The sequence below is a fragment of the Ovis canadensis genome, chromosome 2, assembly GCF_042477335.2.
Source record: "Ovis canadensis isolate MfBH-ARS-UI-01 breed Bighorn chromosome 2, ARS-UI_OviCan_v2, whole genome shotgun sequence".
NCBI classification, from domain to species: domain Eukaryota; kingdom Metazoa; phylum Chordata; class Mammalia; order Artiodactyla; family Bovidae; genus Ovis; species Ovis canadensis.
The window spans coordinates 141,933,931-141,953,935 of NC_091246.1; the positions used below are offsets into that span (position 1 = coordinate 141,933,931).

General features: G+C 42.6%; 1 protein-coding gene and 1 long non-coding RNA gene across 3 annotated transcripts; both read right to left on the bottom strand.

Moving 5' to 3' along the window:
• Positions 1-6,416: 6,416 nt before the first annotated feature.
• On the bottom strand, positions 6,417-18,816 carry CDCA7 (cell division cycle associated 7). 2 transcript variants are annotated; one of them, XM_069574298.1, is made up of 10 exons: positions 18,684-18,790; positions 15,313-15,438; positions 14,657-14,893; positions 11,705-11,941; positions 11,326-11,403; positions 10,251-10,460; positions 9,549-9,686; positions 8,429-8,578; positions 7,900-8,036; positions 6,417-6,806 (listed from the first exon to the last, which is right to left on the bottom strand). In XM_069574298.1, the coding sequence occupies exons 1-10, from the start codon at positions 18,702-18,704 to the stop codon at positions 6,776-6,778; spliced, it is 1,365 nt and encodes a 454-aa protein (XP_069430399.1). In that variant the 5' UTR covers positions 18,705-18,790; the 3' UTR covers positions 6,417-6,775. The 2 variants fall into 2 exon arrangements, with proteins under 2 accessions (XP_069430399.1, XP_069430398.1); XM_069574297.1 differs by lacking the exon at positions 14,657-14,893 and having other exon boundaries at positions 18,684-18,816.
• On the bottom strand, positions 17,538-17,957 carry LOC138432772 (uncharacterized). Its single transcript, XR_011253977.1, has 2 exons — positions 17,883-17,957; positions 17,538-17,705 (listed from the first exon to the last, which is right to left on the bottom strand). It is a non-coding gene; the product is annotated as an uncharacterized lncRNA (long non-coding RNA).
• Positions 18,817-20,005: the final 1,189 nt, after the last annotated feature.

Below are 20,005 nucleotides of genomic sequence, written 5' to 3' on the forward strand. Positions count from 1 at the left end.
CACACACAGGCTCAGTGGTTGTGCTGCACAGGCTTAGCTGTCCCGTGGCATCTTTGCAGACCAGGGAGGGAACCCCGTGTCCCTTGCACTGGCAGGTGGATTCTTGACCACTGGACCACCAGGGAAATCCGGAACTGTACATCTTTCAATCTTTTTAAATTAAGAAAAAAAGCAACAAGAAGCAAACATTAAGCCTTGAGGGCATGCAGCGCAGACCATCCTCCAGCTTTTAGTCCATTTGTCCTGTTTCAGTTTTCTAAAACATCAGTTGACTTCCCTTCCCTGCTCTCGAAGAATTACTTGGAGGGAAGATCGAGGCGTTGGGGCTCGGGCGCCAGCTCTGCAGTTCCAAGTCCCAGAGGTTGTCACAGTTTGTGGTGGCTAGTGGGAGGCCCTTGCCCCTCACCACCCCCACGTGCCCATCCATGGACTGGCCTTTCCAAAGACTCCGGGCGTAGGGAGGCCACCCACCCCCACCACCATTTCTCTCCCATTAGTGATTCCACATTTTAAAACTGGAGATTCTGCCTTTCTGTAGAAAAGAAACAAATGGGCTCTCCCCCGCTGCAAGGCACCATGCCATTTTACTCAGGAAAGCTGAGTTATGAGTTGTTTTTCTTTTTTTCCAAAGGTGGGACAGTACTTCCTCCCCCATGTCAGAGGGTGCAGCCAGGAAGGAATGGTAAGAACCATGACTATGAATGAGCAGCCTCGCTTCCAGGCTGTTCCCACACTAGGGAAAGGGGTCACAGCATAGTTTCAGTGTTAAGATGTGTAAAAAAGATGAAAAAAAATCAAAATTTTTTTGAAGTAGGAAGAAAACATCCAAGCCTTTTAACTCCACTGTATTAGGCAAACTGATACAGCTCAGAAATTTTCCTTTATACCAACTGTCAATGCCAGAATTTTGTATTCTGTTTTGTAAGGATTTCATAAAAGTCATAAAAACTAAAAAAATAAAAATGCTAAACACTAGGCAAGCTTGATATTAGGTTGTTTCTAAAACCTAGTTTTCTGGTAAAGCAAACTAAGTTGAAGTCAAACCTCTCTCTTACCAGGGCCTGTCTGTCAGCTCTCTCCAATATTTTAGAAATCCCACATGTTACTTCACTGAAATCAATTAATAGAGTTCTTGGTGTCTGCCCTGATCATCCTTTTCTCCCTCTCCCCAACGCTGAAAAAGAAGATAAATAGAATCTATCTCCATAATTTTACTTAGTCATTTAGTTCAGTAGCATCTGTTTATCATGATTTACAAAAATCTGACTGGCAACGAGAATTGCAAGAATCATTTGCATAAAGGAATTTTATTTACATATTTTTCCTCCTAAAGCACTAGGTTTCTCAAAATGGTCATGTCTTAAAATTTAGGCAAGCTCCTGTGGTAATTACTACTTTTTAAAAAGCCATACTGGATAGTCTTTAACAATTGACAAACATTTGTTGTTATTTAGTCGCTAAGTCGGGTCCGACTCTTTTGCAATCACCTTGCTCCTCTGTCCATGGGATTTCCCAGACAAGAATACTGGAATCAGTTGCCATTTCCTTCTCCAGGGTATCTTTCCCACCCAGGGATTGAACCCACGTCTCCTGCATTGGCAGGCAGATTCTTTACTGTCTGACCCACCAGGGAAACCCTTGAGAAACATTTACAGCTATTCATTTTAGAAGATATACTTGAGGACTAGTCTATTAAAGAATGTATAATCAAATGAAAATAAAAATGAAATAATGGTTCCTGCTAATATGGCTTGCCTACTAAGCTCAATGTGAGAAGAGAGAATCTGAGTATCTTAGCACAAACTCACAGAACAGTATGTTCTTCAATGCTGGAGTAGTAGAGGAAACCACTTTGTGCAACATCTTTTTCTCTGAAACTTTATGGCTAAGTTTCATGTTCATGTATATGAGCATATTTCAGAATTCTCTGTATAATAAAATTAAATTATGACTCTCTCCCACACATATTAAGTAAAAAAGTTTTTTTAAAAGTATATAGTGAGTCAGATACTATAATTTATCTGAGAAGGCAAAAAGAGTAGATATACATACATATTTGTTTATAGTTCTAAAAATCTGAGTGTAAGTCATAAAAAAGTGTAAGATGTTAATTTGGAGAGGGAGAGAAGGAACAGGGTGGAAGGACAGAAAGAAAATCTAGACTTCACTAAAAACATCTTATTTTATAAGCTCGACTTTGGAAATATGTAACTGTGTTACATCATTAGAAGACAAAATTAAATCCTAATTTTTTAAAAAGCTGTCTTGGCTCAGATGGTAAAGTATCTGCCTGCAATGTGGGAGACCTGGGTTCAGTCCCTGGGTCGGGAAGATCCTCTGGAGAAGGAAATGGCAACCCACTCCAGTACTCTTGCCTGGAAAATCCTGTGGACAGAGGAGCCTTGTAGGCTATAGTCCATGGGGTCGCAGAGTTGGACACGACTGAGCGACTTCACTTCTTCAAAAACAAAAGCAAAATAACACAAGTAAACTTAATAACCATAAAAAGAGTTTAAAATGACTTTAAAAACAGTACCAAAGGACTTACAATAAGGGTGAAAAGAGAAAGATCTTTAACTGTTTTCAGTAATATCTAAGTAGTAATATTGGCACTATTGTTCTGAAACCATGTTTATGTATAGTGACGCTAATATACTTACATATAATTGCTATAGTTTGTTTACATGAGCTCATTTATGTAAGTTGTGTGTATATGTAATATACAGATACAAAAGAAATGTGTTATGAAAACAAAATACAGTGGAGGAATGGCTGACAGTAAGTTTGAGGTAGATAATGTATAGGGTGAGCCTGGAGCATTCTGTCTTACTAGAAAACAAAGGGAATTATAAAGACCCCTGGGGTCACATCAGAAGGAGGCAGGGACCTATGTGACAGCTCTCTCAATGGGCCCAAATTGGGCATCAATAAGAATAACTGCTATGAATTGAAACACATCAAATATTTGAGAACTCCAAGAGAAATGATACTTAAACAAGTAAACAAGAAAACCCTTGTTAGGCACCATTAGAAGATACCTGAAAACTGGTTAAAAAAAAAAAAATCAAGTCCTTAATACATATGTTGTGTAAAAACTGTACCTAGTATAACTAAATAGTTGAGGGGAAATCCCAGTTGATTAATGAAGAGAGAATTTACAGAAAATGTTCGTCGGTGGCTATTAACAGTACAAAAAGGGAGAGAACAGGACCAGTAAAAGTCTTCTGATGTCAGTTCACAAAATAAAGTACTGTTGCTGCATTCGAACCCGATCAAGCTTCTAGATATAACAGAGAGGACAGAGGAACATGCTAAATGACACCATGGGGTTGCAGTTAGTAAAATGTGGAAACTCTTCAGGAAAAAAATGACTTTTATCAACAAATAAACAGCAAGGGGAATAAAGGGAGGGAAAACCTAATAATTAAGAGACTTTAAATAAGCATTAGGAGTCCTGAATTCAAATAGGTCAGTTGTATAAATGGAAGGTGAGGTGTGGGATAGTGAAAATTTGAACGATTGGATATTTGATATTAAGGAACTCTAACTTTATTTAGGTATACTTTTAGAAATAGTGAAGTATGTATGAATGTCATATGTCTGGGTTTTTCTTCACAATAATTCAATGGACTGGGGGGAGCAAGAGTATAGATGAAGCAGGATGGACCACTGCTCAAATCAGTGATGGGCACACACAGTAGGGGAGGGTATCTTCTCTCTTACAGTAAGTTTTTAACGTCCATGAACTCAATTTTTGCCACCTCAAATTTTCCCCGAATGGATACCATTTAGAGCTACTGTATGTAAAATTATCTTCTTGTAGCTCATTAACAGCTCAATACAAATTCTTCATTTAGTTGAATAGTGGTATTTTTTCAAGTTAGTACAATGAACTAAATTGTATTTTCCCATAGAAAAACACATTATTAGAAATACATGATTTTTAATGAATTGACCATTGCAGCTTCATAGAAAGCTAAGCATTGTATCACAAAGAAAGATTATACCTCACAGGGGTTAATGCTGGGATTAACAAATGTTGGGACTTATCCATTATTTCTCCTCCACCATGACTTTAGTTCTTTCTGCTCAAATCTCAGGAACTTTCCTGTCCAGGAACCTCAAGTCATTTGATAAATATTTAGTAAGCTTTTCTTTTTCTTGGCTGTGTGGCTTGTGGGAATCTCAGTTCCCCAACCAGGAATTGTACCCAGGCCATAGAGGTAAAAATCCAGAATCTTAACCACCAGGGAACTCCCTCAGTAACCACGTGCTGAATCCAGAGTACATGAGTATTTGGATCAAAGTGGTCTTGCTTCCAATGACTTCATTCTTATGAGAGAAAGTGAAATAAACATGTAACTACGGGTGGCAGGTATTACCTGTTACGATCAACGTATGTAGCCTTACCTATCACATGTAACCCAGTCTATCAGAAGCCCTCAGAACAGTGTTTGGTTCTATTATCTACAACAGCTGGCATGGCTCTTGAGTTTTCCTAAGTTATAATACTTAACCTTGTTGAGTCTCATCTCCAAAATGCCTAACACACATCCTGTGCTGAGCACTGTATCTGGTACTTAGGAGGTGCTGGACTAACTCTAGTATCCCTTCTTCGGCCAGTCTTCATAATGCTGGATTGAACACTGCTGCAATCATGGGTTACCAGCAAGTACTTTCATCTGATAATAAGCACTTCCAACAAACTTTCAAGGCACAGAGTTGTTTTTAAAAGTTTCCTATGTGGCCAGCTATGCCCATTTGCAATCCTACAGGCTGCCTCCCCATTTTGGTATCCAACAAAGTAGCTTGTTCACCCAGAACTATGTGCTACAGTACAGGTCTACAGACTGGCCTCCCACCCTCCAAAATTCTCAATTTCCTACCTTTCTTTGTCTTTCTAACTAAGAGGCTGTAGTATGCCAACCCTAATGTGAAGAATGGGTACTAGGACTTCCCTGGCAGTCGAGTAGTTAAGACTTCTTTCACACTTCCAATGCGGGGGAACTAAGATCCCACATGCTGCTCAGCATGGCCCCAAAATGTTTTTAATTTTTAAATTAAAAAATAAAAGAATGGGATAAGAGAACTTTTGAACCATGCTGTTTCTGTCTTTTGAGTCTCTCAGTCCTAGAACAGGCCTCAAGATACAGGGAGTCTAAAATAAATACCCAGGTATTGTGAAATTGCTGTTGGTTCTTGTGTTGGCAAATGGCCAAGGGAAAGAAAACATTTTTAAAACTTCATGGGTCCCTACTTTCTATGTGTCGATGTAGCCATCTTAGCTGATTCTGATTCACAGCTATTAATCACATCACCAAATCAGGCCCTGTTCAAAAGAGCTAGCCCTTGGTCATCAGAAACTTAAGCCAGAAGGGCGGAGGTGGGTCTTGAAAAGGCAGAAATGGTCTTTTGTTTAAATAGGAAAGAAACATTAGGACTCAGTGCAGTAAGATTGAGTAGCAAAGATTTTTTTAAAAAAGTAACACAAGCTAAAACAAAATGTTTTATTATTAAAATAAAAAAACTTTGTATAAAAGCGTAACAGATCAAAAGCTCTATTTACATCTATTGATTCAAGGTCCAATTATGCACCAAACACTGAACTGAACGGCATAGCTACAGGCTGCAGATGCAAAGCCAAACGAACACACACACACTTTGCGTCTACCTCTACCGAAAGATTTGATTCATGCCAAAGCAGGGCAAGGGAGAGACAACACACGACTCTGCCCAGAAACTCAACTGGCAGAGGTGGCAAGTTCACGAACTGCTGACAGTCACCCTTTACCAAAAAAGGCACTTCTCAGTTATAAAAGTGCTTTAAGCCTGAACATGAATCCTCTATGCCTGGCTTATGATTTCAAGAAAGCAAAAACTGCAAAGGATTGTAGCTGAGTTTAAGTATCAATTTTCCATGCAAAATAACCAAGAATTTATTTGAAACACCTTATGTTATGAACTGAAATAAATTTGGCAAACTCAATTATCCTGAGGTTCTATTCCATGAATTCAAAGATTGGCCTACTCCTGAAGCCTCTCCATCTTCAACTTCCTAGGATGGCTTTTCTACAATGATTTCAAGCTTAGTCCTGTCCTCGAACCTTCACATTGTGACCGTGTGGGCCAGATGCACATGGCAGAGGAAATCAGCAGCAACTAAGCCTCAACTGTGACAACTTGAATCACAAGCAAAATACACGAAATATTCTCCTCAGAAGCCTCCAAAGTCATATACTCCACTTGCCAACAATCACCTAATTTTTCCACATGGTCTTACGACTTTTGTGCCATGATGCTGCTAAAAAGGTTGACAAACGCTATATCAGACCCGGTGTTTACATGTGAGCAAGTTACAGGGACAGTCTCTGAAACTGGATAGAGGTAGTTACTACTACTACTGTGTTTCTAAGTGCTTGGTTTTATACGTGGATTCCAGGGCTATTTCAACGCCAATTAAATCCAACATGCTTTCATAAAACTGCCGTTCAAAAAGGATTCCCAAACTAAACGACGGAGGAGAATCTCTGGAAATAAGAGAACGGCATGGGGCGAGGGGTGGGCAGAAAAGCAAAGGAGAAACTGCAGGAGGGTGGAGCACATCACTTCTGTGATGCCCAGACACACGTGTGCATTTAATGGGAACAACTTGATTTGCCTGTAAGACAGACTGAGCCTCAGAATTCTTAACCTGGGTTTCAATCACATGACAAAACTGAAGACTTTAACAAGGAAGACCTGCGAAGTGGAAGGCAGGGAGTGGATCTTCCAGTTATTATCCTTGCATTTCAAACTCCTGTTTCAGACTGAAAGAGAAGAGGGAACATGTCAGGATACAGTTTTTGGCCTAAGAATTCTCTTATAAAAACTTGATTCCAAAACACACACGCACCCCAGTGTTCACAGAAGCACTATTTACCATAGCCAAGATATAGAAACAACCTAAGTGTCCACTGACAGATGAATGGATAAAGCAGATATGGTGCATATATACAGTGAAATACTACTCAGTCATAAAAAAGAAGGGATGAAATTATGCAATCTGGATGGACCAGCTGGATAGACCAAGAGATTATCATACTAAATTAGACAAAGACAAGTATCATATGATATCACTTACATGTGGAATCAAAAATATGACACAGATAAAAACTTATTTACAAAAAAGAAACAGACTCACAGATCTAGAAAACAAACATGGTTACTAGAGGGGAAGGGAGTTGGGGGGAGGACAAATCAGAAGTTTGGGATTAGCAGTTACAAACTACTACATATAAAATAAATAACCAACAAGGTCCACTGGATAGAACAGGGAACTGTAGTCAATAGTTTGTAACAAACTGTAATGGAAAAAATACAAAAAAGGAATATATTAACATGTAACTGAATCACTTTGCTGTATACCTGAAACTAATACAACATTGTCAATTAACCATACTTTATTTTTAAAAAGTTACAAAAATAATAATAATCTTCTGAGAGCCTAATTCACTCCTTTAGAAATGTTTCTATTGAGTTGTAACATGCATCTTAAGTGCACAGCTTAAATTTTACACATGAGGGCCCACAAGCATCACCACCACCCAGAGGAAGGTTTGCAAGGCTCCCTGACGCCCCACGTGCCTCTCCTGCTTTCCACGTGATTGCTATCCTGACTTCCACCTTCTCTTTATTAAGATAACAAAAATGAACAGGGGCAGGGTGTTTGGGAGAGAATGGACACATGTATACGTACGGCTTAGTCCCTTCACTGTTCATCTAACACAACCACAACGTTGTTAATCAGCTATACCCCGATACAAAATAGAGTTTAAAGTTTGAGGAAAAAAATACGAAAAGTACTTAAGGAAAAAAAAAAAATTAAGATTGGGGTGCAGAAGAGAGAAAAACCAGCCCTACCTTTTCAAGTAAGCATGCACGTTCCCAAAGCCATGGTACTTGGCTAAGTACACGAGCACCCCAGTCGCACACCGCCCATCTCGCTGCCGACAGAAGCTGCAGTTGCAGATCCCGCGACACGGTGGGCAGTGCCAGTTCTGAAGGAGAAGCGTGAAAAGGCACCATTAAGCCAAACCTTACCACCCCTTACTTATCTACTCCTGTTTAACCTCCAAGGTGGGTGTCATCAATTGCATTCAGATCTTTTTTATTACTATTAAAGAAACAAAAAAACATAATGTGGTTAATGCATCACTTCCCTTGGGAAATCCCACAGAAAAAGTCACACAACCACTACCAGTATGGGAACTAGAGAATGGACCTGCCCTCAACGGCCAGGTCCCCAGTGCTCCGCAAGCGCTCACAGCTGTCCAGTACCCGACACTATGAATTCCTCTGCCTTTCAGCTCCAAGAGTTCAATCTCTCTCTGCCCCTATCAGCTCATAGCTGACCCTGGAGCCTACAGGATCACCCCTTCAAGGCCCTTACTGGGTCAAGCAGAGCATCCCTGACTTCTTCACCGTAACGGTTTCGAAGGCAGGGGCCACAGAATTGGCCTCGAACGCCCCAGCACTCTGGGTTTCTGCAGTTTGTCTTGGTATCAATAGTCTTCTGGCGGCACTGATGACAAGTTGACCCCTGCAAATAAGAAGAAAAATAGAAACACTATTCTTTGTAGAGAAAATCTTAAAGTCATTCTCTGGGAATCCCCTGGCAGCCTGGTGGTTAGGACTCTGTGCTTTTACTGCTGAGGACAAGCCTCACAACCAAGAAAAAAAAGAGAAATTTGACTACAAAAAAAAATATTAAAAGAAAAAAAAAAAAGAATGTCCTTTTTTGTGGGTAGTCTGACCTTTTCTCTTTGAATCCTACCTCACATCTATATACACATGTATACACCAGGCCATGAAAAGTATTAAGCATGGTGATTCCATTCAACTGGCAGATCCAACAGTTAATGCTATCAAAACTATCTCAAGAAAAGATCTTATGCAAAAGAAAGCTTGCTCAAATCTTGTTTGTCTTTAGCACACCACCATATCCTCAGCAGAGAAGGCAATGGCACCCCACTCCAGTACTCTTGCCTGGAAAATCCCATGGACAGAGGAGTCTGGTGGGCTGCAGTCCATGGGATTGCTAGGAGTTGAACCCCACTGAGTGACTTCACTTTCACTTTTCACTTTCCTGCACTGGAGAAGGAAATGGCAACCCACTCCAGTATTCTTGCCTGGAGGATCCCAGGGACGGGGAGCCTGGTGGGCTGCCGTCTATGGGGTCACACAGAGTCAGACACGACTGAAGCGACTCAGCAGCAGCAGCAGCATATCCTCAGCACCCATCTATGTAGGCACACATTAACAGCTACTTAGGCTGAATGAAATCAGTTTCTAAATTGAGAAAAGACTTAATGCTACTGAAGATTTACCTAAGCAACTACTACTACTGCAAACTTACTAACCAGGCTAAATCCCAAGGATGCTACAAAATTCTCTTTTCTTACATGAAAAAAATACCCAGGCACACATCCCATGCGCTAAGACCATTAGAACATGAGCAAAACGCCTCTCACAGACAGGGACATGTACAGACATTATTTAGAGGCTCTGACCAATGAACGGTTATAGATCTTCTCTCGGGAGTTGCTGCAGATGTTCTCCAGCTCTTCCTCTGTGATTTCGTCCACCGGGCGAACGACATGGGGAAGGGTCATGGGTCCGGGGCGACGACCTCGGGGCATGTCATCTTCCTGCATAACGAGAATCAAGGAGCAGCGTCCTTCCTGGCTCGCTTTCCCCAGCTCTGACTCTTAGACCTTCGCTTTGCCACTCCTTCACAGAGAACTCAACCTGGAAACCGGTCTTGGAACTTACGGAGAAAGGGGATTTACTGAGGATCACAGAACAAGATTACTGAAGCAACTCCTATAATTAAGAAAAGCCCAAGAAAACTTTTTAATTCTCGTGCCTGCTACCAAGAGCCAGCAAAACAAGCTGATGTGACCTTAGCCGTTGTGGACGGTTTGAGAAGGCCATTTAATACAGATCCTTGGGGACCGCCCTGGTGGTCCAGTGGCTGAGACTCCACATTCCCAACGCAGGGGGCCCAGGTTCAGTCCCTGGTCGGGGAGCTAGATCCCACATGCTGCAACTCGGAGTTCGCATGCCACAGACAAATTAATTGATTTTTTTAAGTTAAAAATATACATGGATCATTGGTGTTGAAATTGTATGTGCTCCCATCCTCTGTCCATGATCCCTGGACCCACAGAAGATGACAAACAGAGGAGCAGGCACAAAAGCAGAGAACTCACATTCATGTAGCCGACCATGGGCTTCCTCTTCCTCACCAGCATGTACTTGTCTTCCTCCTCCTCCTCCTCCTCCTCCTCCTCCTCTGTGGGCAGGGCCATGAGTGACCCAAGGACCCGGGACCTAGACCTTGTGAGCGGACGAGCTCTCCGCTCAGGATTTCTCCTGCAGGCGACACCTGGAAATGTGCGCCTCCTCGGGGTCTTCGGACGCTGAAGAAAACACAGAGGATGGACCCACTTATTCCAAAATGACAAGCGGCAGCTTCTCCTGAGGCAGGTTTTCCCATAAGTAAAAGGAATGCTCCACTTGCCATTTTCCTTCATCCTTTCTGTAATGCATGGGAAATGAGCCCAGAAATAATACAGCCATTGAAATTCAGCTTCTGTAACACCAAGCCCAGTTTCTCTCAAACTAAGGGATGACCTGTTTACTCTTGATTTGATAAAGATGTAAGGAAAAATTCTTGTTTTCTTAAAAAAAAACAAAACAAAAAAAAACCTTTTCTACAATATCTCTTAAGTAGCACAAGCTTAGCTCCTCAGAATACAATCACATATATTAGGCCATGACTTGGTTTAAGAAATCGTTTCTTCTTTTTTTCTCATTCTCAGATTTTAAAAAGACAGATTACCATGCCAGGTAGAAATGTTCCAAGGGCTGGAGTTACAGAAAAAACAACTTTCGATTTTTCTTCCCTACCCCTGAGGGGCTTAGTTTATTTGAGTGGGAGGGAGAGAAATAACCAATCAAAAGGCATTTGAGGAACTACTCTGACAGTTCAGTGCTTAAGACTCCATGTTTCCACTGCAGGGAGTGTGCGTTCAATCCCTCATGGGAGAACTAGGATCTCACATGATACGCAGTGCAGCCAAAAAAAAAGGGGGGTGATTTGAGCATGGGGTAGAGGGCCCACACCTGGCCTGGGGTGCAAGGAAGAGGTCCCAGAGATCTTTTAGACTTCCTCTATCACCTCTGTCTACAAGATCACACAAAATAACAAAATCGGACTTTCAACTATCACAACACCTCAGACCTACCCCAAACACCATTCCACAAACAAATATTTACACTTACTGAACTGGGGCCCGGCAGGGAACGCCTTCCAGGGAAGGAGCCAGGGAAGCTTTCTAATTCTGACATGAGTTTTGCAAGCTAGAAAGGGAGGAAATTAAACAGAAATTATTGGTTTACAGTAACTGCTGTAAACAAGCAAATTCTAGAAATCACAGCAGCACGACTCAGTTTGCTTCCCCTGTACATTTCCCAAAACTTTCACAGACTGAAAAAACAGAAAAGTTAGAAAAGGGAAAGAAATACACGTTGAAGCATATATGATGACATTTTCAAAGCTACGTGGAAAATAGTTCTTAGGACACGGATATAAGCAACAGGTGGCTTAGAGAAATGCTGGGAAGGGTCATCAGTTCTGACACCTTCAAAGTCAGATACCTACCATTGCTTTGTTTTGCTTTATATTTAAAGCCCTTTTCTCCAAGAAATTCATGCCACTTTCATCTTCTGAGTCAGAATTGGAATCGGTCACAGAATTCTCTGGGGGTTCAGAGGGCACTGTTCTTTTGTTGGCTGCTCCCCTGGTGCTTCGAGTGGGAAACTTCATGGCCACGCGGAGAGGTCCCGACCGCGTGCACTGACTGCGGGTCCGACAGCCCTCGCGGTCCGCCTGCAGCCTCTGGTCAATCAGAACAAGTGAGGCGTTAATGACTTGCTGACTGTCACACAGTCCGCAAGAGTGTGACTACACAATGCCTTTGGAACAAAAGACACTTGCAAATACATTTGCACTGAACGCTTTAATTGTCAAGTTTAACTGGCGGCTCTGAGTAACAAAATCAGGAATTACTAATAAACACAACAACCTGAGGGCCGATTAACTAGGAGCTTTCCTGGGACACACTGTACTAAGCCACAGTCACAGCCTCTAGGTGGTTCTGAATCATTTTTTAAACTGTGAAAAATCCCAGCTTCTTTTTTCACTTCTTCAAAAAATAGAATCTTGATGTATTTTAAAGGAATTCCCCTAGAGACAAATATGTTCTCTCATGATTTCCATACTTATGGTAGTATTAAACTATATTACAGATGTCTCAATGCTCTAATCTACTTTTAATATACATAACATAAAATTTACCCCTTTAACCATTTGTTTTAATTTTTATTGGAGTATAGTTAATTTACAATGTTGTTACTCTTCAACCATTCTTTTTTTTTTTTTAATTTTACTTCAACCATTCTTAAGTGTACAGTTGAGTGACATTAAATAGGCTCCGTGTTTTGCAACGATTATCACCACCATCCATCTCCAGAAATTTTTCATCTTCATAAACTAAAACTCTATACTTATTAAACAATTACTCCCCCAGAACTCCTGGCAAGCATCATTCTACTTTCTGTCTCTATGAATCTGACTACCTCTCTCGAAATCTCAAGGACAGAAGAGCCTGGCAGGCTACAGGCCACGGGGTCACAAGAGCCAGACATAACTTAGGAACTAAATAACATTAACAACAACTCTCTAATCCATTTTGTGTAAGCATAAAATTTTTTAAATTTCAGATTCCAAAAGTAATGTTTCCGTCACTTAAAATGTATTAATGTTGGCCACCAGGGAAAATCAGAATCACGAGATATCACTTTCTACCTACTAGCAGAACCAAATAAACAAGTATGGCAAGGATGTGGAAAACCCTGAACCTGCAAACCCTGGGAGGAGTGTAAAATGGGGCAGCCACTTTGGAACAGTCTGGCAGTTCCTCAAAAGGTTAAACATAGAGACTGTATGACTCAGCAATTCTACTCTTAGGTATATGCTCAGGGGTGTATATCCACAAAACACTTGCACATGAATGTTCACAACAGCACCATTCAAAAGAGCCAAAAGGTGCCAACAACTCAAACATCCATCAGCTGATGAATGGATACATAAAACGTGATATAGTCTGAATATTTATAGCTGAGTATTATTCAGCAATAAAAAGATACAAAGTAATGGCACATGGAAGAACCTCAGGAACATCATGCTAAGTGAAAGAGGCCAGTCACAAAAGACCACATTTTGTTTGGTTCCATTTATATGAAATGCCTAGAACAGGCAAACCTAGGAGAGGAAATAGACTGGTGGTTGCCAGGAACTGAGGGTGCTGGGAAAGGATGCGAAGTGACTGCTGATGGGAACAGGGTTTCTTTTTGGGGTGATGAAAACATTCTGAAATTGATTGTGGTTATTGTTGAAAACAAACTTACAAAAAAGAGAGAAGTAAAAAATACCACCCATAAAGTCCCAAAATGGAAGAAGCGTTTTTTAACATTTCAACAAACTCATTGCTTTTTATAACCTTTATGTTATTTTTAGTGCGCAGATTGAGAGAACATAAAATGACAAAAAATCTTCTACAAATCCTTAAGCCTTTTAATCGATTGGCATTGGCATTTTCTCAGTTGCAACAAACAGCATCTACAAAGAACTGAAACACTGCCCAGAAATGAATCAGGCGATAGACAATGTTTGAGTCATACCCAGATTCAGAGAGCAGTGCTGCCAATAACTCCATTACGCACTGATTCAGATCAGCATCACCTCTTAGGAGAAAACATTACACTATCATGAAGTTACGTCATGATAAAACACTCCCTGGCTAGGTGTTCTCACTTATATCAGCGCCGCCCGACTGTGGTCCCAGGCAGTGGACCCGTGTCAGACCACAATGAGCTGAAGAGCATGCACCCAAAACACACTTCCTTTGTCGAGAAAGTGTTGCTAAGAGGAAAACATGCACAGAAGTCAACAGCATGCTCAGGTAAGAGTGGGACTGAGGCGCATCCTTGGCAGCAGCGTCCTGAGCAGGACAATAGAGGTTAAAGGTAAGACAGCAGGCGTAAGAAAAGCCAGCGAAGGAGCAAGAGCAGAAGCAGGCAGGGCCCTAACTGTCATCACCTGCACTCAAGCTCCTGCATGCGAGTTATCACAGGCTTTCCAGGTGCAGGTATAGACCCTCTATGGGAAGCAACATTTACTGAAGGCCTTCTCTATGTCAGGCCCTGGTCTGGGCACTTAAATGTCACTGGAGCTCATCTTGAGGACATCTCTGCTTCCTCTGATTGGGCTTCACTTCTGTGGCCACAGAAATCTGCATGCTGGCCAATTGTTTCTTACAAGTTTCTAAGATTTTCAGAGACTACAAAAATCCTTAAGCCTTACTATTAGAATTACATTAGCAAAAAACTGCTTTAAGACATGAAGAAAATACTCTTAAAACTTTCTTAAAAGTCAACAAAACCTTCTGGCATGACTAAAATGAAAATCATAAGGAAAAAAGATTTTTAAGCAAGTATGTCATGCCTCTAAATGTACCTTATTGCTTGATATTGGTGAAATTCTCAAACTCACCATTCCATCCTGTATCTCACTCTCTGAGAAACCGCAAAATGATTCATCATCAGAGTCGCCATGAAAAATACTGGCCAGTTCGTTAGTGACATCTGGCCTTGATTTCTGTAAAAATCCACAATGGTCTAACACATCTTGCACCTCACTTTCTGAAAAGCCGCAGAAAGATTCATTATCAGAGTCCTCATAAAAAACATTTGCCAGTTCTTCACTGATATCTGACCTGAATTTAGGTTTCTGTAAAATAAATAAATAAATGTGGTTGTGCATTTTTTTTTCCTTTTTGAAGAACCAATTTTCCGTAAACCGTGCAGAGAGCAAATCACATTTACAAGTGCACTACAAGAGAATAGCTTTTGTTACAAAGAAAAATGGTTCAGAGGTTTACAAATGATTTCTGAGTTGTTATGGCAAATCATCAGGCATGTTAGGTTAGGCGACATTTCAAAAGGATAGAATAAGTAGCTAATCTACCTCCAACAATTACTACCTAGAACCACAGCAAAAAGTGAAAAGAAATTACAGTGCATACTGTATTTTCGTAACAGCTGTATAGAAATGTAGGCAAAAAGCAAGCAGTTTTAATCATGCACAAAGCATTTGGGGCATTTTGAGCACTGCAGACTCCATTCTGTTTATTCTCAGGCAGCACTTACTGTGTTTGCAAAATTATCAGAAGCAAAGCTGTCACAACTGTCATCAGAGGATGACGGGGTTTCCATGGAAATCAACTTCACATATCTGAATTTCTTGAAGTTCTTCTTTGCTCTGCAATCCTTTTGCTGCAAACGGAAATGGCCATACTATTAAATGGGATGCTTGCTGCAGAATCTAAAGAAAGGTATCATTTTTGAGTTGAGTAGGTTCAAACAGTGCAGAGGAGGTATGTCCATTTCTTATATCCTACAAAGAAAAAGGAGGGTTTGCAATTGCCACAAAATTTTCCAAAATCAGGTAAAATCCTAAAGAGATCCCTTTGAGGGAACACTGGTATCAATTTATTCAAATACCTGTGGAATTACCCTTTAACCCACCTTAAAAACTCCCAAACTCTTAACATTATACTGAGCTCCCAAGGCGTTAAATGCTAAATTGCTAAAATCTGCCCTTTAAAAAAAAAAAAAGAAATTAGACTGTACTTCAAAAGTACAAAATGGTAGAGTGATTTCTTTCCCTCAGCCAAAATCAAGCTAATGAGGTCTTTCTAAGTAAGCTTTGGGCTCTGTACTGTGATGCTAATTTCTCAAACCTCAAATCCTGGGCAGCACCTCTACTTCAAGAGGACAGACTTTCAAACAGCCCTTGTGCCAATCAGGAGGGGAACAGTGATTTCTGCACAAGTCTTTACAAATCAAATATATCAACCCAGTGAACAAACGTACAAGAACCAAGTTAAAGGTCGGTCTTCCAAACCCAGGTAGAATTCCCAATTCCACTTCAGGGCTCTATTAGGCTGGCCATTCAGCTCTTTCTGTAGTTTCACTGCTGCACAAGTCTTAAGTTTTTACAAGCCCTTTTATTAGACACATATGCCCTATGGATATGAAAATGCTTCTTTCCTTCATAAACACAATGAATTGCCTGGCACCAATCATTAGAATATGCAACTGACATCTACTTCATGTAAAAAAGATAGCAGTTTCTACCATTTCCTCATATTTAATAATAAGAGATTTCTTAAATGTTGTGCAGTCGCTAAGTCGTGTCCAACTTTGCAACCCCATCAAATGCAGCATGCCAGGCTTCCCTGTGCTTCACGACCTCCCAGAGTTTGCTCAAACTCATCATGTCCATTGAGTCAGTGATGTTGTCTGTCTCATCCTCCACCATGCCCTTCTCCTCCTCTTGCCCTGAATCTTCCCCACCATCAGAGTCTTTTCCAGTGAGTTGGCTCTTTGTACCAGGTGGCCAAAGTACTGGAGCTTCAGTATCAGTCTTTCCAATGAATATCATTACTGTTGTATTACTTCCTATATTTCTCATATCTGAAATATGGCCATGGAATAACAGAAGTGACTCCATACACTGAAAACTTTAAGAAGGCAAGTTCTGCTATGGGTCCTGCAAAATAATGCCAAGACGTGAGGTGTAGGGGGAACATAACTTTCTGATCTTCTTTCTACACCTGACGTTACACATTTCTCTTGAAAATAAAATTATTTTCATGATGGTGGAACCCAACCACCCAGTCAGTGCTTCTCAACAGACTCCATTCAATCATCTTGGGAAGTTTCAGTCTTGTCCTTTTAAAAATCATGAAAATGTGATAATAGGTAGAGGTACTACCTAATAGCGGAGGTCTCAGAAACTCCCTATTTTCCAGATGAACAAATTAAAAGTACCAGGTAGGTGAAACTAGATTGCCCAAGATCACAGGGCTGGAAGGAGTCCGCAGTCTCCTAAAATAGCTGTGCTCCTCACACTGCTGCAGGAATTATCACCATTTCCGGTGGCTCAAAGGAAAAGAATCCTCCTGCAGTGCAGGAGCCGTGGGTGGGAGTTCAATCCCTGGGGAGGAAAGATCCCCTAGAGGAGGGCATGGCAACCCACTCCAGTATTCTTGCCTGGAAACTCCATGGACAGAGGAGCCTGGTGGGCTACAGTCCATAGGGTGGCAGAGTCAGACAGGACTGAAGCAACTTATTAGCACGCCCGCCCTCCCGCAATCATCTATCTACCTGCCTGCAGTCAGAGGCACAAGACTGCCTCAAGGTAGGTATTCTACTGGAAGCTTTCAGGGAAATAATTGCTGGGCTGGGCGTTAACAAGTCAGCGCATGCGAAGTTAGTTAACAGGCAAATGTATGCTTGGAGAATAAGACAGAAAGAAGCAACACAAACGGTCATGGACTTTCCTGGCAGGTAGGTAATAACAAACACCATTCAGCAGGTTTTTTTATTTTTTGTGCCAGGCACTAAGCAATTCCTTGCAACAAAGGTGGAAACTGAGGCGTAGAGTTGTGAAACAGATTACTCAAGTCCCATGATGGCTCAAATTTGAGCCCAGGGATGTCAGATTCCAGGTCCTGCTACATGTGGTTTTCTTCATCCTGAAAGCCAATGTCAAGGTCCATTCGGGAAGCGGTATCTCTGAAACTACGCCCCCAACACGCCCTCTCCAACCCACTCCCAGAGTACCCCAGCCCCCTCACGTGGGCCCCTTACCCCAGCTATTTATTTTAAGCTTGTCATTTTCTTCCTCTTCACCCAACCCCCCACCCTCTAACCTCTCCTGGGGCAGACCCTCCGTTCCGGTTTCCGTTAGAGTAAACAGTAACGTTCCATGTTCCATTCAGGGCTCCGTCCTGTTGCTGCAAGAAAGGCTGGGGGATGGGGAAGGGAATAGGAAACGAGCAAATGGTCGGCAAACCGATGAGACCACCATTGCACTAATCACCTCCTGTGACCGTAAGTGCCCTCTCAAGTGCGGGCAACCCAAGTTCTAAAGAGAGGTTTTCAAGACCTTTAAACTCCCAACCCATCAACTTTCAGCAGTTAGATGCGCCTGCCAGCACGGCCAAGGGAAAAACAAGCAGGAAGCCAGCGCCCAGGAGGATGAGTTACTAGACATTCATCCTCCCTGGGCTCCGCACGGGAAAGGTCAGGGAGGCTGCAAGGCAGCACCCTCCTCCACGTCCCGCTCCCCTCCGCGCCCCGCGGGCAGGGTTCGGACCAGCAGACACAATGGGGGACCGGTCCGCCCCTGCTGCCCGCAGCACACGTGTGCCTCGGACGCACGTGGCCTTGAGCTCCCCCAGGCTGCAAAGCATCCTGCAAACCTCAAACCTCACAACTCTGACCGCCCGCGCGCTGGGTGTCACGCCCGCGCGCCGGGTGTCACGCCCGCTGGACACAGTGCATAGTCTCCAAAATACCCCCAAGTGCACAAAATCTGGGGCTTGCCTAAACGGGTGCCGCCCAGGACTGCCACCCGTTGATAAGGGCACTCTGCCGGCGAAGTTGGAGGGGGTCAGCCCGCCCCCAGCACCCACCGCGCCCATCCCGCGCCTTAGCCCGTCCAGCCTCACCCGCGCGCGGCGAGCGTCCATGCTGGCGGCCGGCGCTGGAGCGGGGAGAGCTGAGCAGCCGCGCGCGCCGCCGTCCCACAGCGCAGGAGCCGGAGCCCTAGCCGCGCGGGCCGGCGGGCGGGGTGTGCAGAGCCGGGGCCGGAGGGGCGGGGCGCGGCCGACTTTCCCGCGTTGAGGCCCAGGTCCTGCCAGCTTTGGTAACGGCCCACCCGCGCAAAACCCACTCGGCCCCGAGAAAAAAGCAGCCCTTCCAGATACGCTAAAGTCCAGTAATAGTCTTGCAGTCCACTAAGATCCGCCTTGGAAAAGTACTGCCTTGGAAGCTGCGGGACCTCTCTCTTTACATAGCTGCACGGTCCCTACAGAATGGCGCGAAAAAATGGGTCAAATTGCCCCGGGGATAGCAGTCTAATTTGCATGAATTCTGGGGCTGGGGTGGGGAAGCGGGAGACAGGGGGTAATGGAGAGCGGTGCCAGCCTCCGCACTTAGCACTTTCCCTGAGGCGTGCGGTTTACGTTATTTAAAATAAAAATCAAAGACTGGAGCACGAACTCCCAACAGCCCAGACACTGTCCCACGATATAGCTAGCACCTCTTATCTGGTAACCACACCATTATCTAAAGTAATAAAATGAGCTAAATCCCTTATCTTTCTTTCCAGAAAGCACGGGAAGTTCTTTTACATAAGCCTTGTGATTTTTAAATAAGAAAGGTCTGATGTTAGTTAAGACTTAACTATGGGATAATAAAGTCTAGAGATTATAGAAGAATAGAAGCTAAAGACTGTAATAATGTGATTTGGGGCTCCTTTCTTCTGTCAAAATTTGTAATCACTTAAGTCAGAAAGAACTTGAGATTTTTCATGGCCCTTTGAATCGAACCTGACATTACAACGAGATCAAGTGTGAAGCTTTAAAACAAATCTATGTAGAGAGTAGGAAAAAAAAAGGTTGCTTTGAGAAGAAAAAGTTAAATAAATTGGATTGCTTTAAAAGAGGCTAATTGTAATCTTAGATTTTAAAACAAATGCTTGAAATGAAACATCAGTTTTCTCCTTCCCAACTTCTCTTGGGAATACTTCTTTGCAGGAAGAGATGAACATACTGCTTCCTCTCTGGGTGTACTGGAGACAAAAGCTTGTGAACAAGACGTAAGAGAATGTGGATTGGAAAAATTGGAGGGGACTTGCTCGGAGTCTTCCCGCTCCGTGGTCACTGTGCCACAATGCCAGGGACAAAGAACTCCTGGTCTGGAAGGTAGGCGCCGAGAGGTTGTTGGTCTGTCCTTCGAAATTCCTTGGCAGTAGTGGGCCCTCGATAAA